We start from the raw sequence: 13,779 nt of genomic DNA, 5'->3' as shown, positions 1-13,779 counted from the left end.
CCCACAGACTTCCCACTGAGGTGTCTTGATACAGCACTCTGGGAACAGCCTATTCGTTCAGAAATGTCTTTCTGTGTCTTACCCTCTTGCTTGAGGGTGTCAATGATGGCCTTCTGGACAGCAGTCAGGTCAGGAGTCTTAGCCATGATTGTGGTTTTGAGTAATGAACCAGGCTGGGAGTTTTTAAAAGCCTCAGGAATCTTTTGCAGGTGTTTAGAGTTAATTAGTTGATTCAGATGATTAGGTTAATAGCTTGTTTAGAGAACCTTTTCATGATATGCTAATTTTTTGAGATAGGAATTTGGTTTTTCATGAGCTGTATGCCAAAATCATCAATATTAAAACAATAAAAGGCTTGCACTACTTCAGTTGTGTGTAATGAATCTAAAATATATGAAAGTCTAATGTTTATCAGTACATTACAGAAGATAATGAACTTTATCACAATATGCAAATTTTTTGAAAAGGGCCGTCATATATAAAATATATAAAACGTACACATCCATATAAATATAAAATCTACTACACACCCCACCACCATCCATCCACAATTCTTTATATGGCCAGCCTAGGCAGTAGTGGCTTGTAGCAGCAGCCCTAATATTTGTAACTTTGATGGAGGCACTGGTCACTCTGCATTGGATGGGGGCACTGGTCAATCTGGTCACTCTGCATTGGATGGGGCACTGGTCACTCTAGTCACTCTGCATTGTTGGGGGCACTGGTCACTCTGCATTGTTGGGGGCACTGGTCACTCTGCATTGGATAGGGGCACTGGTCACTCTGCATTGGATAGGGGCACTGGTCACTCTGCATTGGATAGGGGCACTGGTCACTCTGCATCGTTGGGGGCACTGGTCACTCTGCAATGTTGGGGGCACTGGTCGTTCTGCATTGGATGGGGGCACTGGTGACTCTGCATTGGATGGGGGCACTGGTGACTCTGCATTGATGGGGGCATTGGTCACTTTGCATTGGATGGGGACACTGGTCACTCTGCATTGATGGGGGCACTGGTCACTCTGCATTGATGGGGGCACTGGTCACTCTGCATTGTTGGGGGCACTGGTCACTCTGCATTGTTGGGGGCACTCGTCACTCTGCATTGGATGGAATACACATTTGTGTTCCTGACCCTATAGTGTTCTTTTACTACACTTTCGAAAACTTTTTTCACTTTTAGGAGATACCAACAAGAATAACTGAGTAGTCAGCCACAAACTTTTTATCTATACCCAATGTTTGTGTATAGATATTTTGTAGAATAATTTAATTACAAAAATAAGATTCTAAAAGCTGTGAATACCGAGGTTCTGAGATGTAATAATGTTTGCCTTAAAATATGCAATTTATACAGTTAATTTTAATATCACCTGCTTATTTATTTTTTTATCATGCGTTGGGGGCTTCATATTTGAATTTCGCCTAAGGCCTCAAAAAGTCTAGAGCCGCCTCTGCCTGGCATACCCATAATTAGCAGTTATCAGTCCTGTTTTGTGGATGATGGGTCTTCTACAACATGCCAATTCATTGTCTGTTCTTTACTCAACAAGTTCTTCTCAACAAACTGCTATATTTTCTATACTGCACACCTCTCTGCATTGAATATTGCATACAGCCTTACTCATTACACCATGCTGTGCATTTTACAATTAAAGCTGTTGTAAAGCCAAATTTTTATAATAGCTATTATTTTTTAATATTATTATAACAAGTTATATTGCACAGAGCAGCCCTTTACCTCCTCTTTGGGGGGGGGGGGACCCTTTCTGCTTCTCCTTTCTTGTATGTGCCCACCATAGGAAGATGTGTGCTATGGGGGCACATGTGCAGTAATGCTCCTGAGCCAGGCTTTGTGTGTCCATAGACACACACACAGCATGCTCTCTCCTCTTAGAATTTGACTGACAGCAGCAGAGGCTAATGGCTCCTGTTGCTTTCAGTGAAGCCCGTGAGAGCAGGGAGAGAAGAGCTGCAAACAGGCACAGCGCTGGACCGATACAGGACTCAGGTAGGTATTTAGGGAGAGTGAGGAAAAGCGGATAGTTGAAGTTTTTTTACCTTCTGCATTGAATGCATTAGGGTAAAAAAAAAGGAAAAAAAAAAAAACCTTTGACTTTGGATCCACTTTAAGACCTCTGCATTCTGTACACAAACTACTGTGCAACACTGTTTTGTGCTCTGTACTTAAAGTGTTTAAACCCAAAACAGTAAAATCAGTCTGTATATGCAGTAAAGCATGCTTGTTATACTCACTGTGGAACCTAAGGGGTTAATCCTCTACCTTGTGTAAAAAGGCTGTTTGATCTTGTATGCAAAGATCCTCCTCTTATTCCACTGACTCCAGAACAGGTCCAGATAGGATAGAGTTACCAGAGTCAAGCTGCACATGCTCAGTTTAGTGTCTAATGCTAGAGAAAGTTTTTCTTTTTTCTTGGGAGAGTGCATGTAATCAGCACAGGGCCAATCAGCACTGTCCAGACAGAGGGTCAGGGGTTTCTGGATCATATAGGACAGCTCAGTGCAGTATGAAAACTCCTCCTACAAACTTTAACCTGGAACTGAAAGAAGTCACAAAATCGCTATTTTCTGCTGAAGGGAAAAGGTATTTAGCAGTTTATATTTACTAAAATAATTGCATTTCCATGTTCTGTGTACTGTTGGAGACCAGATATAATGAAAGTACGGTCCTGAGTTTAGTAACACTTTACGACCATTTCGCTCTGCACACTGTGCTTTACTCCATGCCTTAAGCACTGCTGTATGTTAAACACTTCTATTTTGTATACCACTCTAGTATATTCCCTGCCACTTGTTTGTTGTCCTCCTTCACTGTCACCGGTGAGCAGATTACATTTTTGCTAGTGATTACATTCATTGGCACAAACCTTTCTTTGCTCAAAACATTTTTGCTAATAATGTTTGATTCATTGTATTGTCATTTTATTACTGTGTCATTTTTATTTTTTGCACCTTACTTTACAGGCTGAAGAGATGCAACCTGGTTATTCCAAATACAATTATGTGTTTCTAGCAAAGGTAAATAATGTACTTCATTTTAATATCTGTGAATCAGTGCCTAATTCATTTAATTCATGTACACTAGTTCAGCTCAAGAGGAATTTTTTTCATGTTTTTTTTTAAAAAAATAGTTTTATTCAACTTTTAATATTTTGTACCCAAGTAAAAAAAATCATAAAAGGGAAAAAATTACAGTGTAAAGGGTCATATATTTTTTTTTTTATTCTTGCACACACAGTTAGATAGTTAGTCTGGTTGAAAAAGGCACAAGTCCCTCTAGTTCACCCAATAAAAGGGAAAAAATTATATGCAATCCTATATACACAATTCTATACCCACATTTGATCCAGAGGAAGGCAAAAAACCCAGAAAAGATTAACCCTATTTTCTCCAGCAGAGAAAAAAATTCCTTCCTGATCCCCCAAGAGGCAATCGAATATTCCTTGGATCAACTTTACCTATACATGTTAGTATCCAGTTATAGTAAGTACATTTAGGAAAGAATCCAGTCCTTTTTTAATGCAATCTACTGAGCTGGACAGAACCAGGCCTTGAAGTCTATTCCACATTTTCACAGCACTTACTGTGAAGCGACTTTTCCGTACTTGGAGATTACATCTCCTTTCCTCCAGACATAAAAAGATCCCCCTTGTCCTTTGCGATGACCTTAAAGTGAATAACTCAACACCAAGTTCACTATAAGGACCACTTATGTATTTATACATGTTAATCATAAATGTACAGGTAAAAATCTTTTTTTTTTTTTTTTTTTTGGCAATAAAATTACTGAAAACCCCAGAACATAATATACAGGTGCATCTAAAAGAATTGGAATATTGTCAAAAAGTTTATTATAGTAATGCAATTCAAAAAGTAAAACTCATATATTCTATAGATTTATTACACACAGAGTGATACAGTAATCCCCCGCTACATCGCGGTTCAGTTTTTGCGGTCCCGGTAATTCGTGTTTTTTTTTGTAATGTTATTTTACTATATAAATCATTAAAAATGAAAGATTTTTGTGTTTTTCATAGCTCTTGCTCTGTCTCTAAGTATCTTTTATGTGTTTAAATGAGTTTCTATTGTTTTAAAAGTGTGTTTAAAGACCTTAAAATGCTTCTACACGTACAGTGACAGTAAAAAAAATCATGCCTACAATGCATTTTAATAGGGTTTTTCTATTTCGCGGAATTTCACTTTTCGCGGCTGGGTCCGGAACGTAACCCCCGCAATGGAGGGGGGTTTACTGTATTTCTATTTAGTTCATCAAGGGACACAGCACAACATTAATCATGTCTATAGAGTTCCTGTTCCTGCAGGAGTAGGACTAGGCAGAACAAAAAAACTTGGCTACGCTCATGGGCTGTCCTCAGCTAGTATATAACCGCCTCTCTGCTATAGATATTCAGTTTGTTTCTGTCTAATCAGGATTAAAGACCCGGCTGACAGGAAAGTGGAGGATGTGGCGCACAGCATGTTTACTATGGCTGGTTCAGCATTGCGACTAGTCTTGGCCTCGGCCCTGGTGTCTCAGACCCTAACTGAATGGGCCAAGCTTTTGCTTTAGGGTCTGGGTAATGAGCAGGTTTCCACTGCTTACGTTGATTTGGCGGACCAGTTGGTCCAGGGGCTGCAGTTCTTATGTGATGCATTTTTGGATGCGGCTCCCGTACTGTCCAAGCTCTCCGTTTCAGCAGTGGTGATGAGGTGCATACTGTGGCATAAGAATTGGTCTGCAGACCAAGCCTCCAAGAAAGCTCTCATTATTTTGTGCAGATGAGGGAAAAAGATCTTTCAAGTCTTCCCTTGGAGGTTCCAAGCAATCTTGGTCTGGTAAGCCCAGAGCTGGCTTCTCCAGACCTACAGACAAGACCCAATCAGCATGAAGGTCTGCCCTCACCCATTACTGGGATGGGGGGACATCTTCGCTGGTTTCCGGCCCCGTGGACTCCTGCATGAGCATCAAGCGGATCCACAAAATTATCCTTTTTGGGGTACCAAAGTAGGGGGGCAGAGTTTGTCTGTTTTGCGGTTGTTAGGCCCTGAGTCTCCTTATGCAGATATAGTTCCTGCAAAGGTTCCGGTAATGTACCCAAGGTCCCCCCCTATCCCTGTCCAGGAAATTGAATCACCTGGGTCTGACTCTGGATTTAATGTTGACCAGGGTGGTCCTTCTTCTGGTCAAACTTCGGGAACCACGGACCATGATTTGCCAGCCGCTGTCACACAGACAGTCTTCTCTCCTGACTTACATACAGGTTCTGGGTCTGGTGGTGTCCACCTTCAAGACAGTTCTGTTTGCATAGTCCTGTATATAGCTCCTTTAGCAGGTTCAGCTCCACAGGAGGATTCTGAGGTTTGTGGGGAGGTCCTAGGGGCACTGTAAGGCCAGTATCATCTTCGGCACAAGCCCCGGTTGTTAGCCTCTATTACTACTATTTTACCATATCTAAATACTATATTACCTCTTACCTCCATTCAGCATGACACATGTAGTATAGATACCTGACAGCATTACCCAGCCTGCAAGGCCATTCCCTCCAAACCCCACTTAACCATAAAAGACCCAACAACTTTTTGGAGTAAAATGGCCATCGCAGCCTTTTAATTTAAAAACAGCAATATCAAATAAATAACATAACATAACATAACATTCCTTAAAACTGAAACTGAGCAATGAAGCTTGGTGGTCTTTGAGGGCATCAACACAGAAACTATTCACAGCGAAAACCTTTGCTTCCACATCGGCCTCCAGCCGCAACACCCCGGCTCGGAGACAAACCTCATTCGTAGTGACCTCCATTTTACATATTCCGAGTTAAACCCCTCGTTAACCGGAATGTATCCGAGAACCCCATACCACGATAGGTCCCGACCATTCTTATCAAGAATTCTCTCCTCCAAAGAGCCACCACTGCCTGGCTGCCATGACAACCACAAGAACCATAACTAAAGGGCGGGCGGGTGGGAATCTTCTTCTCTTCTTGTCTGCTCCCGACTGGCCCCCTCACCCCTCCCCTCTCTCGTCCTGACCTTTTAGTGACCCCTCCCAGCCCCAGGATACCTGCCCTGTAAGGCTGGACAGCACACTAACAAAATTAACCCTTCCCTGTCTGTACAATACACACCTGTCATGCCATTCCTCCGCTTATTTTTTTATTTATTTTTTGCTCTGGGACTCCCTTTTTCAGAGACTGCACGGGGAGTACTATACACAGACCGATTACATTACAATCAAGGTCGGTACAACACAACTTTTATTTCCTCTGTTTCCTCTGTTTTATAGGGTTCATAGCAATGACACAATACAGGAAATGATGATGGACAGTATAGAATATCACATGACAATGAAGGTGGCACCTACTCACAGTATCCCTTGATAGGACACAATTCTCTTCTTATAGGTGGGTGCATTTACCCCCTAAAGTACCTCCCCATCGATGTGTTAATCATAGCAGAAATCTAACTATAGATTCTGGCAAACAATATGGCTTACTAAAGACATTGTATAAGTCTGTACATCTGTGATCGGCTAGGACATGAAGACACTTCCTCTTTCTTATTCAAGCCATTTCCTCTACATACTGTTACACAAAATCTTAAGCTTTAAAGTAGTTCTCCTACCTTAGTTCCATAAAGCATTGCAAATACATGTAAATGATAAACTTCTGCAAAAAAATCATATTCAGAGAGATCAATATCCTATCAATCTCCCCTTTGTTCCTTTGAAGAAGGAACACTAATACAAATCTAACTCCTATTCTTCATACCTTCCTCAACCTGCTTCACCTTCCTAGTTGTAATTTTTGAAATCATACACATAACAATGTATATATGTATATAATATGGTTCCTGCACTATCCTGGATACTATTTTTCTCCTTGATGCTGCACCACAATTACTGATACTACAAAACAGCACAAATAATGGTTAAATGGGGGTCATGGTGCGCCTCAAAGGTGAAATAAATGAATTGGAGTGCTTACATGTGTTTGTTTCACAATTATTGTTTTGGGCTTGATTAAACTCTGTTACAGTGATTGAGTGAATCTCATATTCTTAAATACAGTTGTGCATAAATACATAAATAACATTAAAACTCGTGAAAAAATTACTATCTAAAGTGCTCAGTGCTTACGGTGATGTGTCTCCTTAATATAAACAAAATACAATGGAATGCAAACAAGTATGTGATTATTTAAATCTGCATAAATAAATGTCCAATTTCATAAAGGTTTCAATAAATGAACTTCAATCCAAATGAAAGACGATTCAAAGGTGCATTATTGTGAAATAAATGATGTGACTTATTTCCTCCACCTTGTGCCACTTCTAGGTGTGCTAAATTCTCACCTCAAACAAGAGGGTCAAACGCCTATGTTATATATGCCTTATCTCCAGCGTGGTATCTTGTGGCTCCCGGGTCCTTCCTAAGGGATCCTGTGTATATTCCCGGTCATTAATTTGTATCTGGGACTCCCATGTATGCTGGTCACTACATTGGGGGCACGCACGCACGCTGATCTCTGCATTGGGGGCATCATTTATGCTGGTCACTACATTGGGGGCACGCTGATCTCTGCATTGGGGGCATCATGTATGCTGGTCACTACATTGGGGGCACGTACGCACGCTGATCTCTGCATTGGGGGCACCATGTATGCTGGTCACTACATTGGGGGCACGCACGCACGCTGATCTCTGCATTGGGGGCACCATGTATGCTGGTCACTACATTGGGGGCATGCACGCACGCTGATCTCTGCATTGGGGGCATCATGTATGCTGGTCACTGCATTGGGGGCATGCACGCACGCTGATCTCTGCATTGAGGGCACCATGTATGCTGGTCACTACATTGGGGGCATGCACGCACGCTGGTCACTACATTGGGGGCATGCACGCACGCTGATCTCTGCATTGGGGGCATCATGTATGCTGGTCACTACATTGGGGGCATCATGTATGCTGGTCACTACATTGGGGGCACGCACGTACGCTGATCTCTGCATTGGGGGCATCATGTATGCTGGTCACTACATTGGGGGCACGCACGCTGATCTCTGCATTGGGGGCACCATGTATGCTGGTCACTACATTGGGGGCACTCAAGCTGATCTCTGCATTGGGGGCACCATGTATGCTGGACACTACATTGGGGGCACGCAAGCTGATCTCTGCATTGGGGGCACCACGTATGCTGGTCACTACATTGGGGGCATGCACGCTGATCTCTGCATTGGGGGCACCATGTACGCTGGTCACTGCATTGAAAGGGGGCATGCACGCTGGTCACTGCATTGAAAGGGGGCCTGTACTGTGGGGTTTGTGCTAGGGGTCTGTACTGTGGGGTTTGTGCTAGGGGGTCTGTACTGTAGGGTTTGTGCTAGGGGGCCTGCACTGTGGGGTTTGTGCTAGGGGGTCTGTACTGTGGGATTAGTGCTAGGGGGCCTGTACTGTGGGGTTTGTGCTAGGGGGTCTGTACTGTGGGGTTTGTGCTAGGGGGTCTGTGCTGTTGGATTAGTGCTAGGGGGTCTTTACTGTAGGGTTTGTGCTAGGGGGCCTGTACTGTGGGGTTTGTGCTAGGGGGCCTGTACTGTGGTATTAGTGCTAGGGGGACTGTACTGTGGGGTTTGTGCTAGGGGGGCCTGTACTGTGGGATTAGTGCTAGGGGTCTGTACTGTGGGGTTTGTGCTAGGGGGTCTATACTGTGGGATTAGTGCTAGGGGGTCTGTACTGTGGGGTTTGTGCTAGGGGGCCTGTACTGTGGGGTTTGTGCTAGGGGGTCTGTACGGTGGGATTAGTGCTAGGGGGACTGTACTGTGGGGTTTGTGCTAGGGGGCCTGTACTGTTGGATTAGTGCTAGGGGGCCTGTACTGTTGGATTAGTGCTATGGGGCCTGTACTGTGGGGTTTGTGCTAGGGGGTCTGTACGGTGGGATTAGTGCTAGGGGGACTGTACTGTGGGGTTTGTGCTAGGGGGCCTGTACTGTTGGATTAGTGCTAGGGGGCCTGTACTGTTGGATTAGTGCTAGGGGGTCTGTACTGTAGGGTTTGTGCTAGGGGGCCTGTACTGTGGGGTTTGTGCTAGGGGGTCTGTACTGTGGGGTTTGTGCTAGGGGGTCTGTGCTGTTGGATTAGTGCTAGGGGGTCTTTACTGTAGGGTTTGTGCTAGGGGGCCTGTACTGTGGGGTTTGTGCTAGGGGGCCTGTACTGTGGAGTTTGTGCTAGGGGCCTGTACTGTGGAGTTTGTGCTAGGGGGTCTGTACTGTGGGATTAGTGCTTGGGGGGTCTGTACTGTGGGGTTTGTGCTAGGGGGCCTGTACTGTGGTATTAGTGCTAGGGGGACTGTACTGTGGGGTTTGTGCTAGGGGGCCTGTACTGTGGGATTAGTGCTAGGGGTCTGTACTGTGGGGTTTGTGCTAGGGGGTCTATACTGTGGGATTAGTGCTAGGGGGTCTGTACTGTGGGGTTTGTGCTAGGGGGCCTGTACTGTGGGGTTTGTGCTAGGGGGTCTGTACGGTGGGATTAGTGCTAGGGGGACTGTACTGTGGGGTTTGTGCTAGGGGGCCTGTACTGTTGGATTAGTGCTAGGGGGCCTGTACTGTTGGATTAGTGCTAGGGGGCCTGTACTGTGGGGTTTGTGCTAGGGGGTCTGTACGGTGGGATTAGTGCTAGGGGGACTGTACTGTGGGGTTTGTGCTAGGGGGCCTGTACTGTTGGATTAGTGCTAGGGGGCCTGTACTGTTGGATTAGTGCTAGGGGGTCTGTACTGTAGGGTTTGTGCTAGGGGGCCTGTACTGTGGGGTTTGTGCTAGGGGGTCTGTACTGTGGGGTTTGTGCTAGGGGGTCTGTGCTGTTGGATTAGTGCTAGGGGGTCTTTACTGTAGGGTTTGTGCTAGGGGGCCTGTACTGTGGGGTTTGTGCTAGGGGGCCTGTACTGTGGAGTTTGTGCTAGGGGCCTGTACTGTGGGATTTGTGCTAGGGGGCCTGTACTGTGGAGTTTGTGCTTGAGGGGTTTGTGTGGGGTTTGTGCTTGAGGGGTTTGTGCTAGGGGGTCTGTACTGTGGGGTTTGTGCCACTCTCAGTCAGTGTATCCCATAATAGGGTGTTTTTCACAGTATATACCATATACTATGAGTCTATAAGGGGTGGGGTTTCTGAGAAATGGGAGGGGTCACAATGGAAAGGCGGGGTCTTGCGCCCCACCATCTTAAAACTTCACCAGCCACTGTATTCAACTGAACATTTTTCTCAAACCCAGTATTGCAGCAGGAGTGGAACCGGGAGTCCCAAAACATACAGTGCTTTGCGAAAGTATTCGCCCCCCCCCCCCTTGAACTTTGCGACCTTTTGCCACATTTCAGGCTTCAAACATAAAGATATAAAACTGTAATTTTTTGTGAAGAATCAACAACAAGTGGGACACAATCATGAAGTGGAACGAAATTTATTGGATATTTCAAACTTTTTTAACAAATAAAAAACTGAAAAATTGGGCGTGCAAAATTATTCAGCCCCCTTAAGTTAATACTTTGTTGCGCCACCTTTTGCTGCGATTACAGCTGGTAGTCACTTGGGGTATGTCTCTATCAGTTTTGCACATCGAGAGACTGAAATTTTCACCCATTCCTCCTTGCAAAACAGCTCAAGCTCAGTGAGGTTGGATGGAGAACGTTTGTGAACAGCAGTTTTCAGTTCTTTCCACAGATTCTCGATTGGATTCAGGTCTGGACTTTGACTTGGCCATTCTAACACCTGGATATGTTTATTTGTGAACCATTCCATTGTAGATTTTGCTTTGTTTTGGATCATTGTCTTGTTGGAAGACAATCTCTGTCCCAGTCTCAGGTCTTTTGCAGACTCCATCAGGTTTTCTTCTAGAATGGTCCTGTATTTGGCTCCATCCATCTTCCCGTCAATTTTAACCATCTTCCCTGTCCCTGCTGAAGAAAAGCAGGCCCAAACCATGATGCTGCCACCACCATGTTTGACAGTGGGGATGGTGTGTTCAGGGTGATGAGCTGTGTTGCTTTTACGCCAAACATAACATTTTGCATTGTTGCCAAAAAGTTTGATTTTGGTTTCATCTGACCAGAGCACCTTCTTCCACATGTTTGGTGTGTCTCCCAGGTGGCTTGTGGCAAACTTTAAACGACACTTTTTATGGATATCTTTAAGAAATGTCTTTCTTCTTGCCACTCTTCTATAAAGGCCAGATTTGTGCAGTATACGACTGATTGTTGTCCTATGGACAGAGCCTCCCACCTCAGCTGTAGATCTCTGCAGTTCGTCCAGAGTGATCATGGGCCTCTTCTCCTTGTATGAGCTGAAAGTTTAGAGGGACGGCCAGGTCTTCGTAGATTTGCAGTGGTCTGATACTCCTTCCATTTCAATATTATCCCTTGCACAGTGCTCCTTGGGATGTTTAAAGCTTGGGAAATCTTTTTGTATCTTTTGTATCCAAATCCGGCTTTAAACTTCTCCACAACAGTATCTCGGACCTGCCTGGTGTGTTCCTTGTTCTTCATGATGCTCTTTAAACGGACCTCTGAGACTATCACAGTGCAGGTGCATTTATACGGAGACTTTATTACAGACAGGTGGAATCTATTTATCATAATTAGTCATTTAGGTCAACATTGGATCATTCAGAGATCCTCACTGAACTTCTGGAGAGAGTTTACTGCACTGAAAGTAAAGGGGCTGAATAATTTTGCACTCCCAATTTTTCAGTTTTTTATTTGTTAACAAAGTTTGAAATATCCAATAAATTTCGTTCCACTTCATGATTGTGTCCCACTTGTTGTTGATTCTTCACAAAAAAATTACAGTTTTATATATTTATGTTTGAAGCCTGAAATGTGGCAAAAGATCGAAAAGTTCAAGGGGGCCGAATACTTTCGCAAGGCACTGTATGTTTTAGGAGTCCGGAGTCCACTCCTGCTGCAATACTGGGTTTGAGAAAAATGTTCAGTTGAATATGTATTGAATCTATACATGTCTAGTAATGGAAACTACTGCTAGGAAACATTTTATCTCAGCATGCTTAATGGAATTATGGACTTATGTTTGAATTCTTTGAATGACCGAACATTATTATTACACCTCCAAAAGTTAAGAAATGTTATCTAGTAGTTAAGGTGATTCTGTGGTTATTCATGTTGACTGGAGAGCATCCACCCTGCCCCATTCATGTGAAGAAATGAGCCCCCCCATTCATGCCCCTATCCGGATGCTCTACATCTTGTACATGGAAATCTTTGATGTTCTAAAGCCAAAACTGGCTCGGTTGCGCGAATTGCCGTACCTGAACGGCGTGTGTGCCCCCACTAGACAGCGGGAATGCCGATCTGCCGGGCACCTGCGATCACTCCCCGCTGAGAGAGAACGACAGTCAGCTGTTGTAAACACAGCAGAACGTTGTTCGCGGTGAATTGATCTAATTGATATATATATCTGTGTTTATTTCACAAGTCCCTCCCCCATACAGTTAGAAAACACTCCCCTAGGCTCACACTTAACCCTTTGCTCACCCCTGGGTTAACCCCATCCCTGCCAGTGTCATTATTACAGTAACAGTGCATATTTTTAGCACTGATTACTGTAGTAATGTCACTGGTCCCCCCAAAAGTGTCAAAAATGTCAGTTAGGGGTCCGATCTGTCTGCCGCAATGTCGCAGTGCCACTAAAAATGACAGATCACCATCATTACTAGTAAAAAAAAGTAATAAAAATGACATAAATCCTTCCACTAGTTTGTAGACATGATACATTTTGTGCAAACCAATCAAAATATGCTTATTGGGATTTTTTTTACTAAAAATATGTAGCAGAATATAAATTGGCCTAGAAGGATAAAAAAAATTGATTTTTACATTTTTTTTGTGAATGTTATATAGCAGAAAGTAAAAAATATTGTTGTTGTTTTTTTTCAGAATTGTCACTATTTTTTTTTGTTTATAGCGCAAAAAATACAAATCCCACAGGTGATCAAATACTACCAAAAGAAATCTCTGTGGGGAAAAAAGGATATCAATTTTATTGGGGTACAGTGTCGCATGACCGCGCAATTGTCCGTTAAAATAACGCATTCCTGAATCGCAAAAAACGGCCTGGTCATTAAAGGGGCAAATCCTTCCGGTTCAGAAGTGGTTAAACACATACAGGTGGTCCCCGAGTTACAAACATCCGACTTACAAACGACTCCTACTTACAAATGGAGGGAGACAACAGGCAGTGAGGATAAATCTAGCCCTAGGAAGAGAGTACTCTAACTCAGAACTTATGCCCCGTACACACGTACCGATCGTCGGCCGAACGATCGGCCGTCTTTTGTCCAGGGCTGTCGGTGTCTGTTGAAAAGTGCAAAAGACTGCACAAGAATTTTGTCCGCCGACTACAGCCGACTGCAGAAGTGATGTCAAGTAATGGTTAACTTTCCCTGTGTTTTTTCTTTTCTGAGCATGCCCAGTCTTGCAAATCTGCTGTCTATCGGCCGAATTCTGACTGGCGAACAATCGGCCGCTCTGGTGTCGGCATACAAAAATTTTCATGCTTGCAAGACAGATTCTTTTCGACCTAAAGTGTGCTGTCGGCTGTCGGAAGCATCATACTAACAAGCCTACAATCGGCCGATCGGTCGTCGGCCGAAGCTTTTCGGCCGACGATCGGTACGTGTGTACGGGCCTTTAGTTTCCTAACTTGTCACTATGACAGTTGAATTAGGTAAATATAGAAAAAGGTAGTCACTTTA

General features: G+C 43.9%; 1 protein-coding gene across 1 annotated transcript in view; it reads left to right on the top strand.

Moving 5' to 3' along the window:
* RMDN2 (regulator of microtubule dynamics 2) overlaps positions 1-13,779 on the top strand; it is a 1,203,289-nt gene that overhangs the window by 947,814 nt on the left and 241,696 nt on the right. The window contains exon 8 of the mRNA XM_082251346.1: positions 2,986-3,039. Within this exon, the coding sequence (XP_082107472.1) occupies positions 2,986-3,039 (54 nt within the window). The remainder of the gene's footprint in view (positions 1-2,985; positions 3,040-13,779) is intronic.

Source organism: Pelophylax lessonae (genome assembly GCF_965119305.1).
Source record: "Pelophylax lessonae genome assembly, chromosome: 3".
Lineage (NCBI taxonomy): Eukaryota > Metazoa > Chordata > Amphibia > Anura > Ranidae > Pelophylax > Pelophylax lessonae.
The sequence above is the reverse complement of the archived record's forward strand: the minus strand, read 5'-3'. Positions and strand labels throughout refer to the sequence as shown.